The sequence below is a fragment of the Gallus gallus genome, chromosome 9, assembly GCF_016699485.2.
Source record: "Gallus gallus isolate bGalGal1 chromosome 9, bGalGal1.mat.broiler.GRCg7b, whole genome shotgun sequence".
Lineage (NCBI taxonomy): Eukaryota > Metazoa > Chordata > Aves > Galliformes > Phasianidae > Gallus > Gallus gallus.
This window is the reverse complement of record NC_052540.1, coordinates 788,318-801,594: the sequence shown is the minus strand read 5'-3', so window position 1 is coordinate 801,594 and position 13,277 is coordinate 788,318. Positions and strand designations below refer to the sequence as shown.

The 13,277-nt window shown below is 46.4% G+C and overlaps 1 protein-coding gene across 1 annotated transcript in view; it reads right to left on the bottom strand.

The window, feature by feature from the left end:
- Positions 1 to 5,719: 5,719 nt before the first annotated feature.
- Positions 5,720 to 13,277, bottom strand: part of INPP5D (inositol polyphosphate-5-phosphatase D) — a 44,894-nt gene continuing 37,336 nt past the window's right edge. Inside the window, exons 22-28 of the mRNA XM_025153529.3 lie at positions 12,538 to 12,625; positions 11,652 to 11,801; positions 10,831 to 10,924; positions 10,477 to 10,584; positions 9,653 to 9,922; positions 7,446 to 8,022; positions 5,720 to 6,784 (exon numbers count right to left, since the gene is read on the bottom strand). Coding sequence (XP_025009297.1) covers positions 6,782 to 6,784; positions 7,446 to 8,022; positions 9,653 to 9,922; positions 10,477 to 10,584; positions 10,831 to 10,924; positions 11,652 to 11,801; positions 12,538 to 12,625 — 1,290 coding nt within the window. The 3' untranslated portion in view covers positions 5,720 to 6,781. The remainder of the gene's footprint in view (positions 6,785 to 7,445; positions 8,023 to 9,652; positions 9,923 to 10,476; positions 10,585 to 10,830; positions 10,925 to 11,651; positions 11,802 to 12,537; positions 12,626 to 13,277) is intronic.

Genomic DNA, 13,277 nt, shown 5'->3' with positions numbered 1-13,277 from the left:
GTAAAGTTGCTTGTAATTGCATGCTTAGGTCTTAGTGCTGCTGATAGAATTACTGGACTCCTGACATACAGTGCTGAGAAATTCATCCATTCCCATCTTCCATCCATTTTAATCCTCTGCAGAGAAAGAGGAAACCAAGCATGAAATCCGAGAAGGGAGAAGACAGAAGTACAGAACAATGGAGATCAGACTCGGTTACTCCTTTCCCGGGGCTTTTACTTTGGCCTTAATATATAATCAGCCCCAAAATCTTTTCACATTACCTTTGAATTGCCAGCCACCTGCTTTCATTCGGCCTCCCCAGCAAAAGTCCTTCAGCTCATCTCTGAGAGTTGTCTCTTCTCACCGAGACTGTGAGAGAAAGTAATTGTCCACTATTTCTTTCAGTAACACACAATAGGGAAAATAATTGGTGCAAGCAGAAATGGCATCCAAAAATGAAACGCCCTCAAGCATTACATAAGTTGTTGAAAACACTGTATAGGTGTAAAATAATAGCTAGACTACTCTAAGGGAAAGATTTAAATAGTCATCTGTCTGTGTTTGAATCTTGGAAAAATCACAATGTGCGAAAGATATCTCCTTCCTGTAATCTGATTACAGAATCGTTGTGGGCAAAACATCCTGATTTTTACAATACCTACTAGCACCACTTTTCCCACTTCAGTACAAAGTTCCTTTCTTCTTAAATTCAGCCTAAGCTTCTGGCAGTCTTTCCAGTAACAACAGATCTCTGCTCTTTGTCACCCTAATATTGCTGCCCTTTTCTATCAGGAAGGGTTGCAGGAACGGCAGGATAAAACAGCTGGTTCAGGCTGAAAGTGGCTCCACCACAGCCAGTTCGTTGTATTCACGTATAAAAATTTAAGAAAATTAACAAATCTTATGATTCAAAAGCAAAAATAATACCTCCAAGGACAGTATGTTGTATCCTGTATTCATACAGGCTGAAACTTTGTGTGCCATACGAAGCGTACGGTGGGATTGGTACTTACACATCCATGCAAAGGAGGAAAAATCCTCTTCAGCAGACAGAAAATAGATGGATGGAAACACAGGGAGGGCTTTTCAGATGTTAAAGGCTGGGAAGGAAGAGATGCTTGCACTGGACATGCATACCTACATGTAGCCTAACGCTGTGTTATATCAGCCAGAAAGTGCCACTACAGATTTATGCTTTTATAGCTTTATGCTACGCTCTGCTTGTAAGAAGAATTTCACTTTGAGTCTTTGTGCTTGGCCCTTTGTGTAAGTGCAGCACTCCTGGAAGACACTGTCTATTTTGGGAGAGTTTCTGAACCCACTGCTGTTTCTGATGGCAATCTGCTGACATGCACTCAGCACTTTTGCACGGAGGTGTTGCAGACTGAGGACTGCAAGTATGAGAGAGCAGCTTTCTAGTCCAAAACCCTCTTGGCAACCAGGGTGCTGTTCAACAGCAATAAGTGCAAGGTTCTACACCTCAGGCAGGAGGAACTCAGCAGACAGAGGCAGAGAGATCTGTAGGAAAACATCTGAGGTTTGTATTGGTTTACCAGCCCAACAAAAGTCAGACATGGCACACTATCATGAAAAAGACAAACCTCATGACAAGGAGATAAGCAGGGCCATCATCAGCATGAGACATGAAATGATCCCTCCACTCTGATCAGCAAAAGCAAGGTTTTTGGTGATTTGCCCAGCTTTAGCCATCACATTTCAGGAATGATGTGGAAAATCTAGGGTGACCAAAACACGACCCAGAGGAAAGATGTAAACAGTTGGGATCACTTACTCTAAAGAGAAGGCTGATGGGAAACATGAGAGCAGAATGCAAATATGAGGTGTCAGAAAATGAAGACAAGCGATCTTACCAAGGACTAAGTTAGTTGGAAGATTTTGGAATTAGGTTGTTCTGGATCTTCAAGTTTGCATTTCTGAAGAGGAAATATATCCCACGCTTGGTTGCTTTATTTATGCTTACAAGCTATGATCGTGAAGATGCAAATTGCTGTAAAGCACAGAGCAGGCGTAATTTCTGTGCTGATGCTTCATCCTTCCTGTTGCAAAGGTCTATTGTTTCTTTTCCATTTTCTTTGCTGCGTCTTTCCTTCTTCCCTCCTCTGGGCCAAACCGTTTCTGTTGGATACTGCTCTCAGCCACCCGCTTCTCCTGGATTCTCTCTTAGTCCTCAGATCCCCTCTTCGCCTTCCTGCAAACGTTCCTGCTGGAGCCTGTCTCTTTCCTCCATTCCCGGTCATTCATTTCTTCCAGAGACCAACATTTAATGCCGCGTTGCCATCTCTATCTCACTTAGTACAATCTGATGTTTTATGATATGCAAGATTAATTTAGTCTGCACGTAATGCAGTCCAGACCTTGACAAACAATGTATTAAAGTGTTAATCATATTGTGTAGCAGATCACCATCAGCAGTTTCATTTAAATACAATCACAGAAGCACAGAATAGCTGAGGCTAGGATGCTCCCAGCAGGTCTGCATGGCATCTCCTGCAATACAGGAGCTCTGAGAGTATAGGTTTGATTGCGCTTCTCTGAATGCTGCTGCAGAATGTCAGTGCTTTTTCATTTAAAAGGACATGTCGAAGCCCTTCTGCATGTTTGCAGCGACCAAATCTCTTTGGGCAAAGCTTTATTTTATTCATCGTTAGAGGCCAAAATCAAATAAAGCAGAATGGGGACAAAAACAAACCCCGGCCTCACACACATGACACTGTAAACCAGCGGATGGTTCTGCAGTGCTGAATTAAGCCCTGCACATCTAATGCACCCTTTGTTTAGTTGCCTTGGGAGCTAATACAGAGATGATCTGTAAATAATATTAATAAAGCAGGATCGTGGTAATGAACTGAGAACAGAGGCTCAGAGAAATTCGGGGATGCATAATGAGATCAAACATTCCTCTGATAACATTTTGTCTCATTATGCATCACAAAAAGTGAAGCAAATTGCAGTAGGTAAAAAGAAATGTCTCATCCATCAACTGGGGGTTTAGCCATGAAAGAACTGGTGAAAGACTTCAGAAGTCTTAATACAAATGCAATCCTAAAATACTTCTTGCCAAGAGCCGTGTTTGAAACAACACCATGCGCGCTGTGGAGCTAGGAAGATCTTGTTCATATTCATGTGAATAATAATATGAGGTTTGCTTATATATATAGAAAGAACATCGCGTACCTCCACAGCTAACACCTCTTCTACAGTGGGGAAAGGCAGCGTGTCGGAAGGACTGTTTGCATCCTGTCGCTGTTGCATAATGATCCCCTCGAGGAGCACTCGCAGGAGCACACCCATGACAGCAGGACCCGGAGTGGCAGATGTGAGCAGCTGGGTGGGATGCAGCTCCAGCTGCACTTGCCTCTTGCTTCAGCTACGTGCAGGAATTAGAGAAAGCCATTAAGTCCTTCATTACATATTTTGTCCTCAGCAAAATGAGCGCCGTGCAGATGCAGCTGGTGGGTATCGTGGCACCAAACTGCTGATTCTTACTGCAGCTCAGCAGAAGCTCTCACTGTCACCTCAGCTTTCCGAATGCACAGTCCACTGGCTGCATCTCTAATTTGTGTTATAGCCAGGGGGGACAACAACTAAGAGAGGGGTGGAGTCCCTTCGTATGTCCTAAAGTGGGAAGTGGGTTTCACTCAGGCGGAGATGAGGGAAATAGCAAATAAGCATTTGGATACTGTGCAGTTCGAACCATCTGTTGCCATCTGGAGCCATTGGTTAGGAGACCTCTGGGAATTGCCCTGGATCACCTCAGCCAAGAAACTATTCCTGGCACATACTGGTTAATCACACACAAATAGCTCAGCCTTTAGAATGTCACAACATTATGGAGCTGTATGTGGGAGAAATCAGTTCATCCTGGAGAATACATCCTTCAATCACGATATGGACTAGTGTAACAGGAACTGCCAAAAACTAACAGGAACATGGCAATAACTTTAGTAAAAGTTTCCTTCAGCCCCAGCAGACTGTAGGCCTAAGCAACATCATTTCTAACCATGTCAAAACTACCCCCTTGATTTATGGGGGCAAATAACTCACGATTATTTCTTTTTTCCTTCCCCTATTTTCACTCCTCCATAGGCCATTTTCTGTAAGACCCGACCCCTTCACCAGGATGGAAATAAATTGCCACTACAGCATTTTAGAAGAAGCCTTTGCATCATCCTGTGATGGCTTCACAGCTAAGGGGACAAGCAAACCTGTGAGATGTATGAGGTGCAGGCAAGAAACCTGGTGTTAAAAAGTCACCGTGTTCTACAACACTACATGCTGTAGCCAGGCAATTAAAACATTTCTGACATCTGGGTCTCCATGGAAATAAGTACACCAAGACAGCAGCTATTCTAAGGACTTGAAATAAAGGACACAGTTAGGTTACAGATAGGTACTGTGCCTGGGGGACAATTCATACCCTTCCCTTCTTGTCTTCTACTTGTATCCCCTGTACAAAGACAGTAGATTACGACAGAGTGCAGAAGAATGTGCCTGCTTTGTCCAGAGGGAGTCCTGGGATCAGGGACGTATGGGCAGAAAGCAGCTTGTGTTCAGTCCCAGCCAGTTTCATTTGGTTCAAGAGATGGGTGCTGAGACCAGGAAAGATAATGAACACCAACCAACCAAACCATAAGCACGAGAACTGTGGCTCAGGCTCTCTGTGGAGCTACAAGTGATAGCTCGTAACTTCTGCACAGTAACACATGCTTTCTCCTGACAGCTTTGCAGAGAGCTTCTCTTCTTGCCTGGCCATATGGACAAGCCAAATGAAGAGCCTGGGTTTTATATTATGTGTTGGTAATACAACTATGTTCTCAAACTGCTTATCTGCAAACCTGGGCCAAGTTTAAATAGCGTTTCCAATTAGGAGAATAATTTTGTAAGAAGTTATCCTTGCTTTATAGCAAGCAGTTATTTTACAAACTTAGAGGAACATACTTTCTTTTCTGCAGCTTAGGAAGTCGGTGGAAAAACACCTCAATCACAAGCTGAGTCGGTCTTGTGATTGAGAAGCTAAAAGCTTCTCATAGATAATCGGTCACGTTTCTATCTCCAAACATACATGAGCATCCCACAGAACCAGCAGGACCCGATCTGATGTTTCACATTGGATAGAATGCTCAGCAGCCCCAGGAAGGTTTATTCAGTGGCTGTACGAGTTCTTCTGGTATCTGGAATAGAGAAGGGAACTCCCTCCTCAGGGCCAGGGAAATGCCATGGGTGTTGAATTGTGGGAACTACACAGGAAAGACTCTGTTGAACAAAGCAAGAGGAACGTAATCTCATGGACTATCTAACCTACAGTGCAATGAGACTGCCAGACATCTCACCGACGATGCCCTGAAAGCCCAACCCGCATGAGGGAAAATCCCTTTGTAAAAGCTCTGTGCCCACACAGTGTCCTCTCCCATCCATTCTCCCAATTTCTAACCAATTCTCTCCTACCCCAGTACAATTTCTGTGCTCAGTATAAAAGCAAAGCTTTCTGCACTCATACAATTAGGAACTGTACCTGCTAACAGGTGCCACAGTAAGCCAGCCGTACCCACAAAGGCTCTGCACACAGATGAATGCATCCCAGTGGCAGTACTGAGACAGCACTACTGCAGCCTCCCAGCACACCTCACTGCAGTCGGTGTTCCTTTGGGGCATGGCCTACTGATAGCACCAAAGTGAAGCTGGCAGGCAACTCTGAATTCGCAGCAAAGAACCATCAGAAAGGTGACTATTTTATTATTTTTAAGTAATCAACATGGAAACAAGAGCAATGATTAAGTCACAAACAGGCATCGCCTAATTGTAACCACCACATTAATACTTGACACGAATATAACAGAAATCACAATTATGTTAACATTATTCCTTCTCTGACAATGAACAAAAAAAAAGTGTACGGTAAGGTCAGCATTAATCTATTAAGAATGCTACAAAACCAGCCAGCCAGCGTCCTCCAAGAGCAGAGTGCTTGCCATAGGGAAGGCTGGGACTGCTGCCTCCCCGTCAGGCAGCTTTACTCCTGGGTTGCATACAGACCTTGCCTATTCCTTCCCATTTCTGCATGTAGTTCTGACACTTCCCTTTGTTTCTTAGGGGTATAAAAACAAATACTATCTGCTAGAAAAAATAAAAGGCGGAGGGGGGGGGGGAGGGAAAGGAGCTACTGTGCCAAGGGCCAGCCCTCACCCTCTGCATGGATGCACAGATGCAGCCTGCAGGCCCACACAAGTGGCAAAGCTGGCTCCACTGGCAGTGTGTGACGTTCACCAATATCTGTTATTGAAACGCTTTTCCCACCCTCCCCTCACTCCCTGCTGCTCGGGTTTGACATACTCGGGAGCTGTACCGCTTTCAGAATGCTTTCTTTTACATATCACTCTTTATTAGGAATGCTGCAACACAGAATAAGAGAAAATTGCTTTTGTAAAAAGGGGGTTCTTTAAATACACCCCCAATTCCATCTCCTGGTCCTCATACCGTACCTTCCTCTTTTTCCAAAACAGTTACTAATGTGTGTGCTTAGCCACCTGCCTCTTAATGGGAGTACCATAGTGACAGAAGGCTAACTTGTGTCGGTGGTCCTGGCCCCTCGTGGTCTGAGCAACACAGGTTAAACTTCTCAGCTAGAACACTTTCATTGTCATAGAGAGATACACTCTCAGAAGTAAAGGCCGCCAGTCACTGTAGACCCAGACCAGGGGTTTTCAGTGCGAACAAAGCAGTAATCTCCATCTTTCTTCCCATCAGGTCTCCTCCCAGAGTGCCATCTGCCACGTTGCTTTCACTGTAGAGACAAGAGAAAGACATCAGCTTGTCTACTGCCAGTTCTGTGAGTTCTTACGGAGAAGAACAACCTTACGGCTCACTCAAGTGGGCTCTCTTTGTGTCCCAAACCCACTTACTAAGACATCTCCTACTCTTCATCTAGCTCATGACCTTCTGAAAAAAGTCCCAACCAAAAAACCAGCCCAGAAAAGCTGACGTGGGATTATTCCTGCTCAGCAATGTTTTTGAACAATACTGTTACTGGCGTTTCCCATAGATAAGTATGTTTAATTATCCTTCTCTTAATTGCAGCAAAGCAAACCTATCAGTGTGGTTTTATGCTGTCAGGCCGAGTTTGGACATTCACAGAAACCACAAAGTATGCACCAAAGAAGCAACAGCAAAGTAGCTGACTACTTGCATTGCTCTTCTGGCCATCAGCCTCCAATGTCCCAGGAGCAACTCAAACTCCGTGCAGAACTCAGGCTACAGTTTCACACCGTGACATCTGCAGCATGAAGAAGCTCACACCTCTGCTCTGTGAGCCCCGTGGGTTTGTGGGACAGTGCTCTGAGGTTGCTCAGGAAACACAGAGGGAAGCCAGCACTACTCTCCTAGCTTTTTGCTCTGACACCACAGCCTATGCACACTCTCCTCCCCAGCTCCTACAAGGCACACACCGGTGTGGCTGTCCTGCTGAGCGGTCCCTCTTCTATCCGATGCTTGCTGGCGTGCGGCAGTTCGGAACTGTCCCGGTAGTCTCGGCCCTTGGAGCTCTGCATGTCCAGCACCGCCCGGCTCTTCGAGGGCAGGGGTGGTCTGCTGAGCTGTCCTTGGACACCCGGACCGACCTCAGACCTCAACGGCTTGACCGATTTTTTGAGCAGCGCTGAGTTTTCGGACGGCGGAGCCGCCTTCAGTTTGCCCTGAGTCTTTTCACCCATGCTCTTTTCTTCAGACTGGCTGGAGCAGGTGTAGGAGCGAAAGCGCTGCGTGGGGACCAGGAAGGGCGGCGATGGCTGCTTGCTGGCACTTTTGCTGCTCTCTGGCTCCTGTGACTTCGTGAGGTGAAAGCTCTGCTCAGGCAGTGGCAGCTGCTCTTTCCGTGAGGCCTTGGGGTAGTCCTGCTCTTTCTTCGGTGCTGCCTTGCCCTTGGACGCCGTATAACCATACAGAGGGTTCTCAAACATCTCCGGCTTCTGCTGCCCCTCTTCTTGAAGCAAAGGTTCTGCTGTGTTCTTCCCCAGGTCAGGTGGCCTGCAATCACCAAAGCATTGTATAAAGGAGACTTGTAAAATGCAAGTGAGAGGCACTGATTGAAAGAGAAACTGAACAGGAGATGAACATGATAAAATTATACTGCACAAACGAGTAATGGGGTAAAAATTAACCCTGGGGGGAGAGAACAGAGCTGTGCATCCTTTCTGTTTGCTTGTTTCTTTTTTGTGGTTCTTTTTGTTGTTTGTTTAATCTCTACTATTACCATGACAGCAGAATGCAGACAGATGTGGTGCTGTACAACCTCCATGCTGGACTACAGTCTTGTCAAAGTGACATTTGGCTTTTCTTTAAACAGAGATAAGATACTGAGCCAACCTGTACCCAGTGCTTCAGTGGCTCTGCAGCATTCACACATCTCAATTAAAACATTAATAACAATCTTCAGAGCTGGCAGGGAGGATTTAAATGGCTGTCTGAACAGCTAACACAAAAGCTCACATCATACTGGATCAGTACAACTAGGTCAATCTCCTGCTACCAATGTCATGTGGTATTCCTAAGGAAGGGATCAAATGCCTTTGAGCACCCAAATGAATCATAGAATGGCTAAGGTTGGAAGGGACGTTAAAAATCATCCAGTCCCAACCCCTGCCATGGGCTGGCTGCTCCCCACCAGCTCAGGCTGCCCAGGGCACCCCCAACCTCACACTTCAGGGTGAGACAACCACTGTGCATTCACAGCTGCATTCTTAGTTAAGTTAAGTTGAGTTAAGGCTGGAAAGAGAGCACAGTTATGCAATGGGACAAGGGAGATTCTGTGGGTTTTGTATGACTTGACCTGATCTGGGAAGGCTTTCCTCTGGGCTTAAAAGATTGTCCACAGTATCACTGGACAGAGGGGTGAAAGGCACATGTTCCTGGGTGTGTTCAACTGAGTTGTGTTCCTTGCTTCAAGCTACTTTCTGGAAGTCACCATATGCAGGATCAGATTGCTGAGAGTATGGTGAAGGTTCTCAGGCTCATACAGGCTGCAGCAAGTTCTGGCTTACGCTGTGCTGAATACATTCAGCTCTTCAGCCCAGACTCAGAAAGCAGCTGTCATTACAAAAAGATCTGGAATAGGGGCTCAGACCATGTACAATCACTAGGGTGGGGTGGCCTCATCAGCTAACTAAGTTGTGAAGGATATTTTGAGGTTCTGGGTGAAAATTCTGCAACAAGAGATGTGATAGATGCAGGCACAGCTTCTGACATCTGCAGCAAGCTGTACATCTGTACAGCAGTGAGGCAGACATGCAGGTGAAGTACTTCGCACATGACATGTGAAGGAGCCCTCCCTCCCATCAGTAGAAAGCTCAGCTCTTCCCTTTTCTTCCCTTCCATTTCATCAGCTCTGGTTTTCTCATCCTCTCTGAAGTCCTGCTTGTAGAAAATCAAACATATACATACAGCTCTGGTTTTCATTTCACCAGGTCTGAGAAACTGCAGCATTAGCTTGAGGATCTGATTCCTGCACCTGTGACCTTCCCTTATCTTTATCTAATCCTAGAGATAAAAGGCTGAGAGAACGTGCTGCCCTTTGAACTCTTCAAATGGATAATGAAGCGGTGGCTGCAGAACGATGGGAGAGAAGGGCACTACCCCAGAGCAGAAGGCAAACACTCACAGGTGGTCCTGACTCCTATTACAGATGCTTCTGCTCACTGGAGTCTGCAGAGATGGTTTTGGAGACAGAGGGGACAAGGAGGGCGATGTGGAGGATGACTCCCTCTGTCCCATGACAGAGGTGCTGTCTTTGGGTTGCTGCTCGTAGTTCCAGAGAGAGGATGGCTGGTCTGGTGATGGTGCCTGCTTCAGCTGGCTGGCAGCAAACGGTTGCTGAGGGAAAGCAGCCATCCCCAGGTAGTTGGGGTTGCTGATGTCTGTGGGAGTGCAGCTGCCGAAGAGAAGAAACGCTGTTAGAAAGACGCGTGCACAAAGACATGCACACACTGTCGCCCTGCCAGCTACCGAGGAGTTGGTGCCCACCGATTGCTTTGATTCAATACCAACCACTGGGATTATTACTGATACTTATGCCTCTGTTGTTTCAGAATCAGAGACCAAGTAGGAGTCCTGTTCGCACCTCCCTCCCCTGGGTCACCGAGAGGAAGCAGCTGGGTCGAGGCCACCTCCTCCAGCCCCACATAGCTGCTGTGGCAGGCGCTCCCATCTCCAGGCTGCAGAGAGCGCTAGCACTCAGCTTCTACAGCCACGCGGAGGGGCAAACGGGGCTCTTACAGCGCCCAGAGCCCAGCAGCTGCAGCGGGTGGATCCGAGCAAAAGAGGCAGGTAACAGAGCTAGGCAGCATTGTACAGCGTAGGAAAGCGCTGCTGAAACGGCAGGAGGCATTTGGCCTCTCGAGGCGCACCAATACGGACTTGCAGGCAGAAGGCAGTTTGAGCACAGCATCCTGCCACAAGCTGGCAGAGGCAAAGCCGTCAGATTACCGTAACATATCCTCCTTTGCCAGGCTGTCTGGAGAAGAGGAAGCATTCCCCCTATAGCGAGCAATGGCTGCTGCCTCTTTGGCCATCAGATGAGTAGATTTTGATTTTCTGTTGGAAATAAAAGGGCCCTTTCTAAGGTGAAGTGTAAATGCAATACGTGAACCCAGTCTAACCGAGGCATTCTCATCTCTTGGAGCTTTGGATGCAGAAGCACTGACCAGTCCAGGACAGAGGGCCACACGGTCAGCTTCCCAGTGCTCACCGTGCCTATTAAATCCATTCCCACAGCAAGCCCAGCTCCATGTGCATTGACCAACTTGTTTTCTGTGGCTGACTTATCCATTTGCCCTTTACCTGCTAAGTTGATCGCTGTCTTTGTTCAGCTCCAAGTTGTTGACGTTCTTTGGTTTCTGCCCAGCAATTTCATCGCGTTCAATCTTGACAAAATCTGTAGGAGAGAAAAGGCAGAGCCAGAGTGTCGGGCAGCTCCACAGGCTGGCTTTCCAAGTGTTCTGTATTAGTGCTGTATTAAGGCAGCACGTATCAGAATGACAGCGAGCTGGTTCTAAACAGTCATCGCTTTCATGTTTTCAGGTGCCTACTACTTACTGCACATCAAGTTTTGCTGGTATAAGAAAGTGTCTGTCCTGAAACACAACCAAAGGTTGTGATCCCCCAAACAGTCACGTACACATCGTTTTACCATCAAGAGTGCCCGTCATGGGGCTACAATGCTATTCTGAAAGAGAACAGCAGGCAACAAGATGACCACAAGAAAGGTTTGCCATCTTTTAGCTGAAAGCTGCTCCTTAAGAACCACACGTGCTCTTCGCAGATGCTTCCCAAGGTGGCAAGATGAGGGACAGCTTCAGCACCTTACCATATAGCCACTGCAAGTGGGGATAAGGTATTGCCATTCAATAAAATCAGTGTCAGTGACAGACAGGGGGCTCTCTCAGTCTGCCAAATTTTCTTGAATGATAAAAAAGACAAACACAAATGCAACTGCTGTGTCTTCCTGAGAGAGTACAGGTATACTCCCGGGAATTAAGCATACTCACATCTCCTTGCTGACAGCAAAAGAATTGCCAGGATAATTTTCAGTTCCTTGACAGTTGTTTTTCAGGATGGAAATACTCTACAGTGAACGTTATAGAGATGATCTAGTTCCTTACCATACAGTTTCTCTCTCTGTTTTCCTTGTGATGTTTGTAACTTGATTTCACCTTGGAAGACCCCTGTTTTCTCGCCGTGGTGTGTCAGCACGGTATGGATAGGAACTAAGGATTCTGTTGCTTCTATTCGCAGGGCAATGCAGCCTTCCCCTAGAGGATGACAAGGAATTAAGCCCAAGACTTAGGAAAAAAGCACTGAAATGCCTTTGTCTTGTCATTCATCTACATTTGTGCAGACAGGGCTGAGACTACTGGGAGGGACCTGTTCTAGCTCACTGTAAGGACTGCAATACCTCTTGGGAAATGGAGGGTATTTCACACGTGTGTGAAGGATTTGGGCATTCCAGACCTCAGCAGGTGACTACAGGGTTCTGAGCTTCCACTACTGGTAAGGAAAACACAAGCCTGATACAGTTGTGTCAGTTAATGAGATTTCAGCACAGAGCCTTCTCTGAGCAAGGCGTGCAGCCACTGCCTCATAGAATTTGGAAGCAAGCAGCACTGACGAGGACTTTTCTGTAGCCAGGAGGAATGTATCAAGTAAGTGCAAGTGAAATAGGATTTACATGTTCCGATTAAACCCATTTGTACAGACTGACTCCTGCTTTACAGTCCACAGTGTGCTTTCTTTCTAAGACACTGGTATTTTAGGGCTGGTAAAGCTTACACAGATTGACAACTCTCGTTCATAGACCTCAAATCATCATTCCTTCATAAAATATTGCCCACAATGTATTTTTGTATGCACTGAGTTCTAAATCAGAAGTCAGAGCATCATAGATGTTCAGTCTATGGGAGTGACTTCTGTTCTCTCCCACTCTGTCAGCGATGTAGGAAAATCTAAGTCGATTTTGACTCATCCAGAACTTTAGAACTAAGCGCTTACCATAAGATTCATCGCTGTCTGACGACTTAATGCTGATCAGGATGTGTTGATCCAGAAGGTATTCTGGGTCTGAAATAATTGGAGTCAGCTGCAAAGACAAGTTAATGTAGGTCACTGCGAAGGGCGATCTACATGAACAAAGTTCTCCCTACGCCTCAGTCCCAGGTGAGCAAAATTCAGCTGGACAGACCTGTGAGAGCCCCATGTAACGCCCAGGCTCAGCCTCTTCAGTGATGCTTGGAGGTCTGTGGTAGGATGTTAATCTTCTAGAGTCCCCCCATGCTCCTACCCAGCGTGGCAGCCAGGATTCTACATGCAAAACACTCCTGTTGGGCTCAGCTGCTACAGTGCAGGAGTGAAAATTGCTCTGGGAGGAAGCGTTCTGCTCTCTGATTATAGCCTGTTCCCAAAAACCTGTCTGTTGCCATCACTTACTGTAGAGTCAGCAGTTCTTCTGGGCTATTCAGAAAGGCACTGACAAGCATATTTACGCCACATACAGCAGCTCTGGCAGTTCTATCAGCTCTCACCACGCCAGGAGAAGGAGAACAGCTCCCATCTCAGGGGAGGGACAATGAAGCACAGAACGCTCCCTTTGGCCACCGATGGTGTTTTTAACACAGGCAAAAAATACTTTGGTAAGTTTTCACAGAAATTCCAAGAAAAAACTTTATCTGACAGGGCTTTTTGTCTCGCTAAAAAGGTGAGGAAAAACGTCATGCTCCCGAGTGACCTCATCA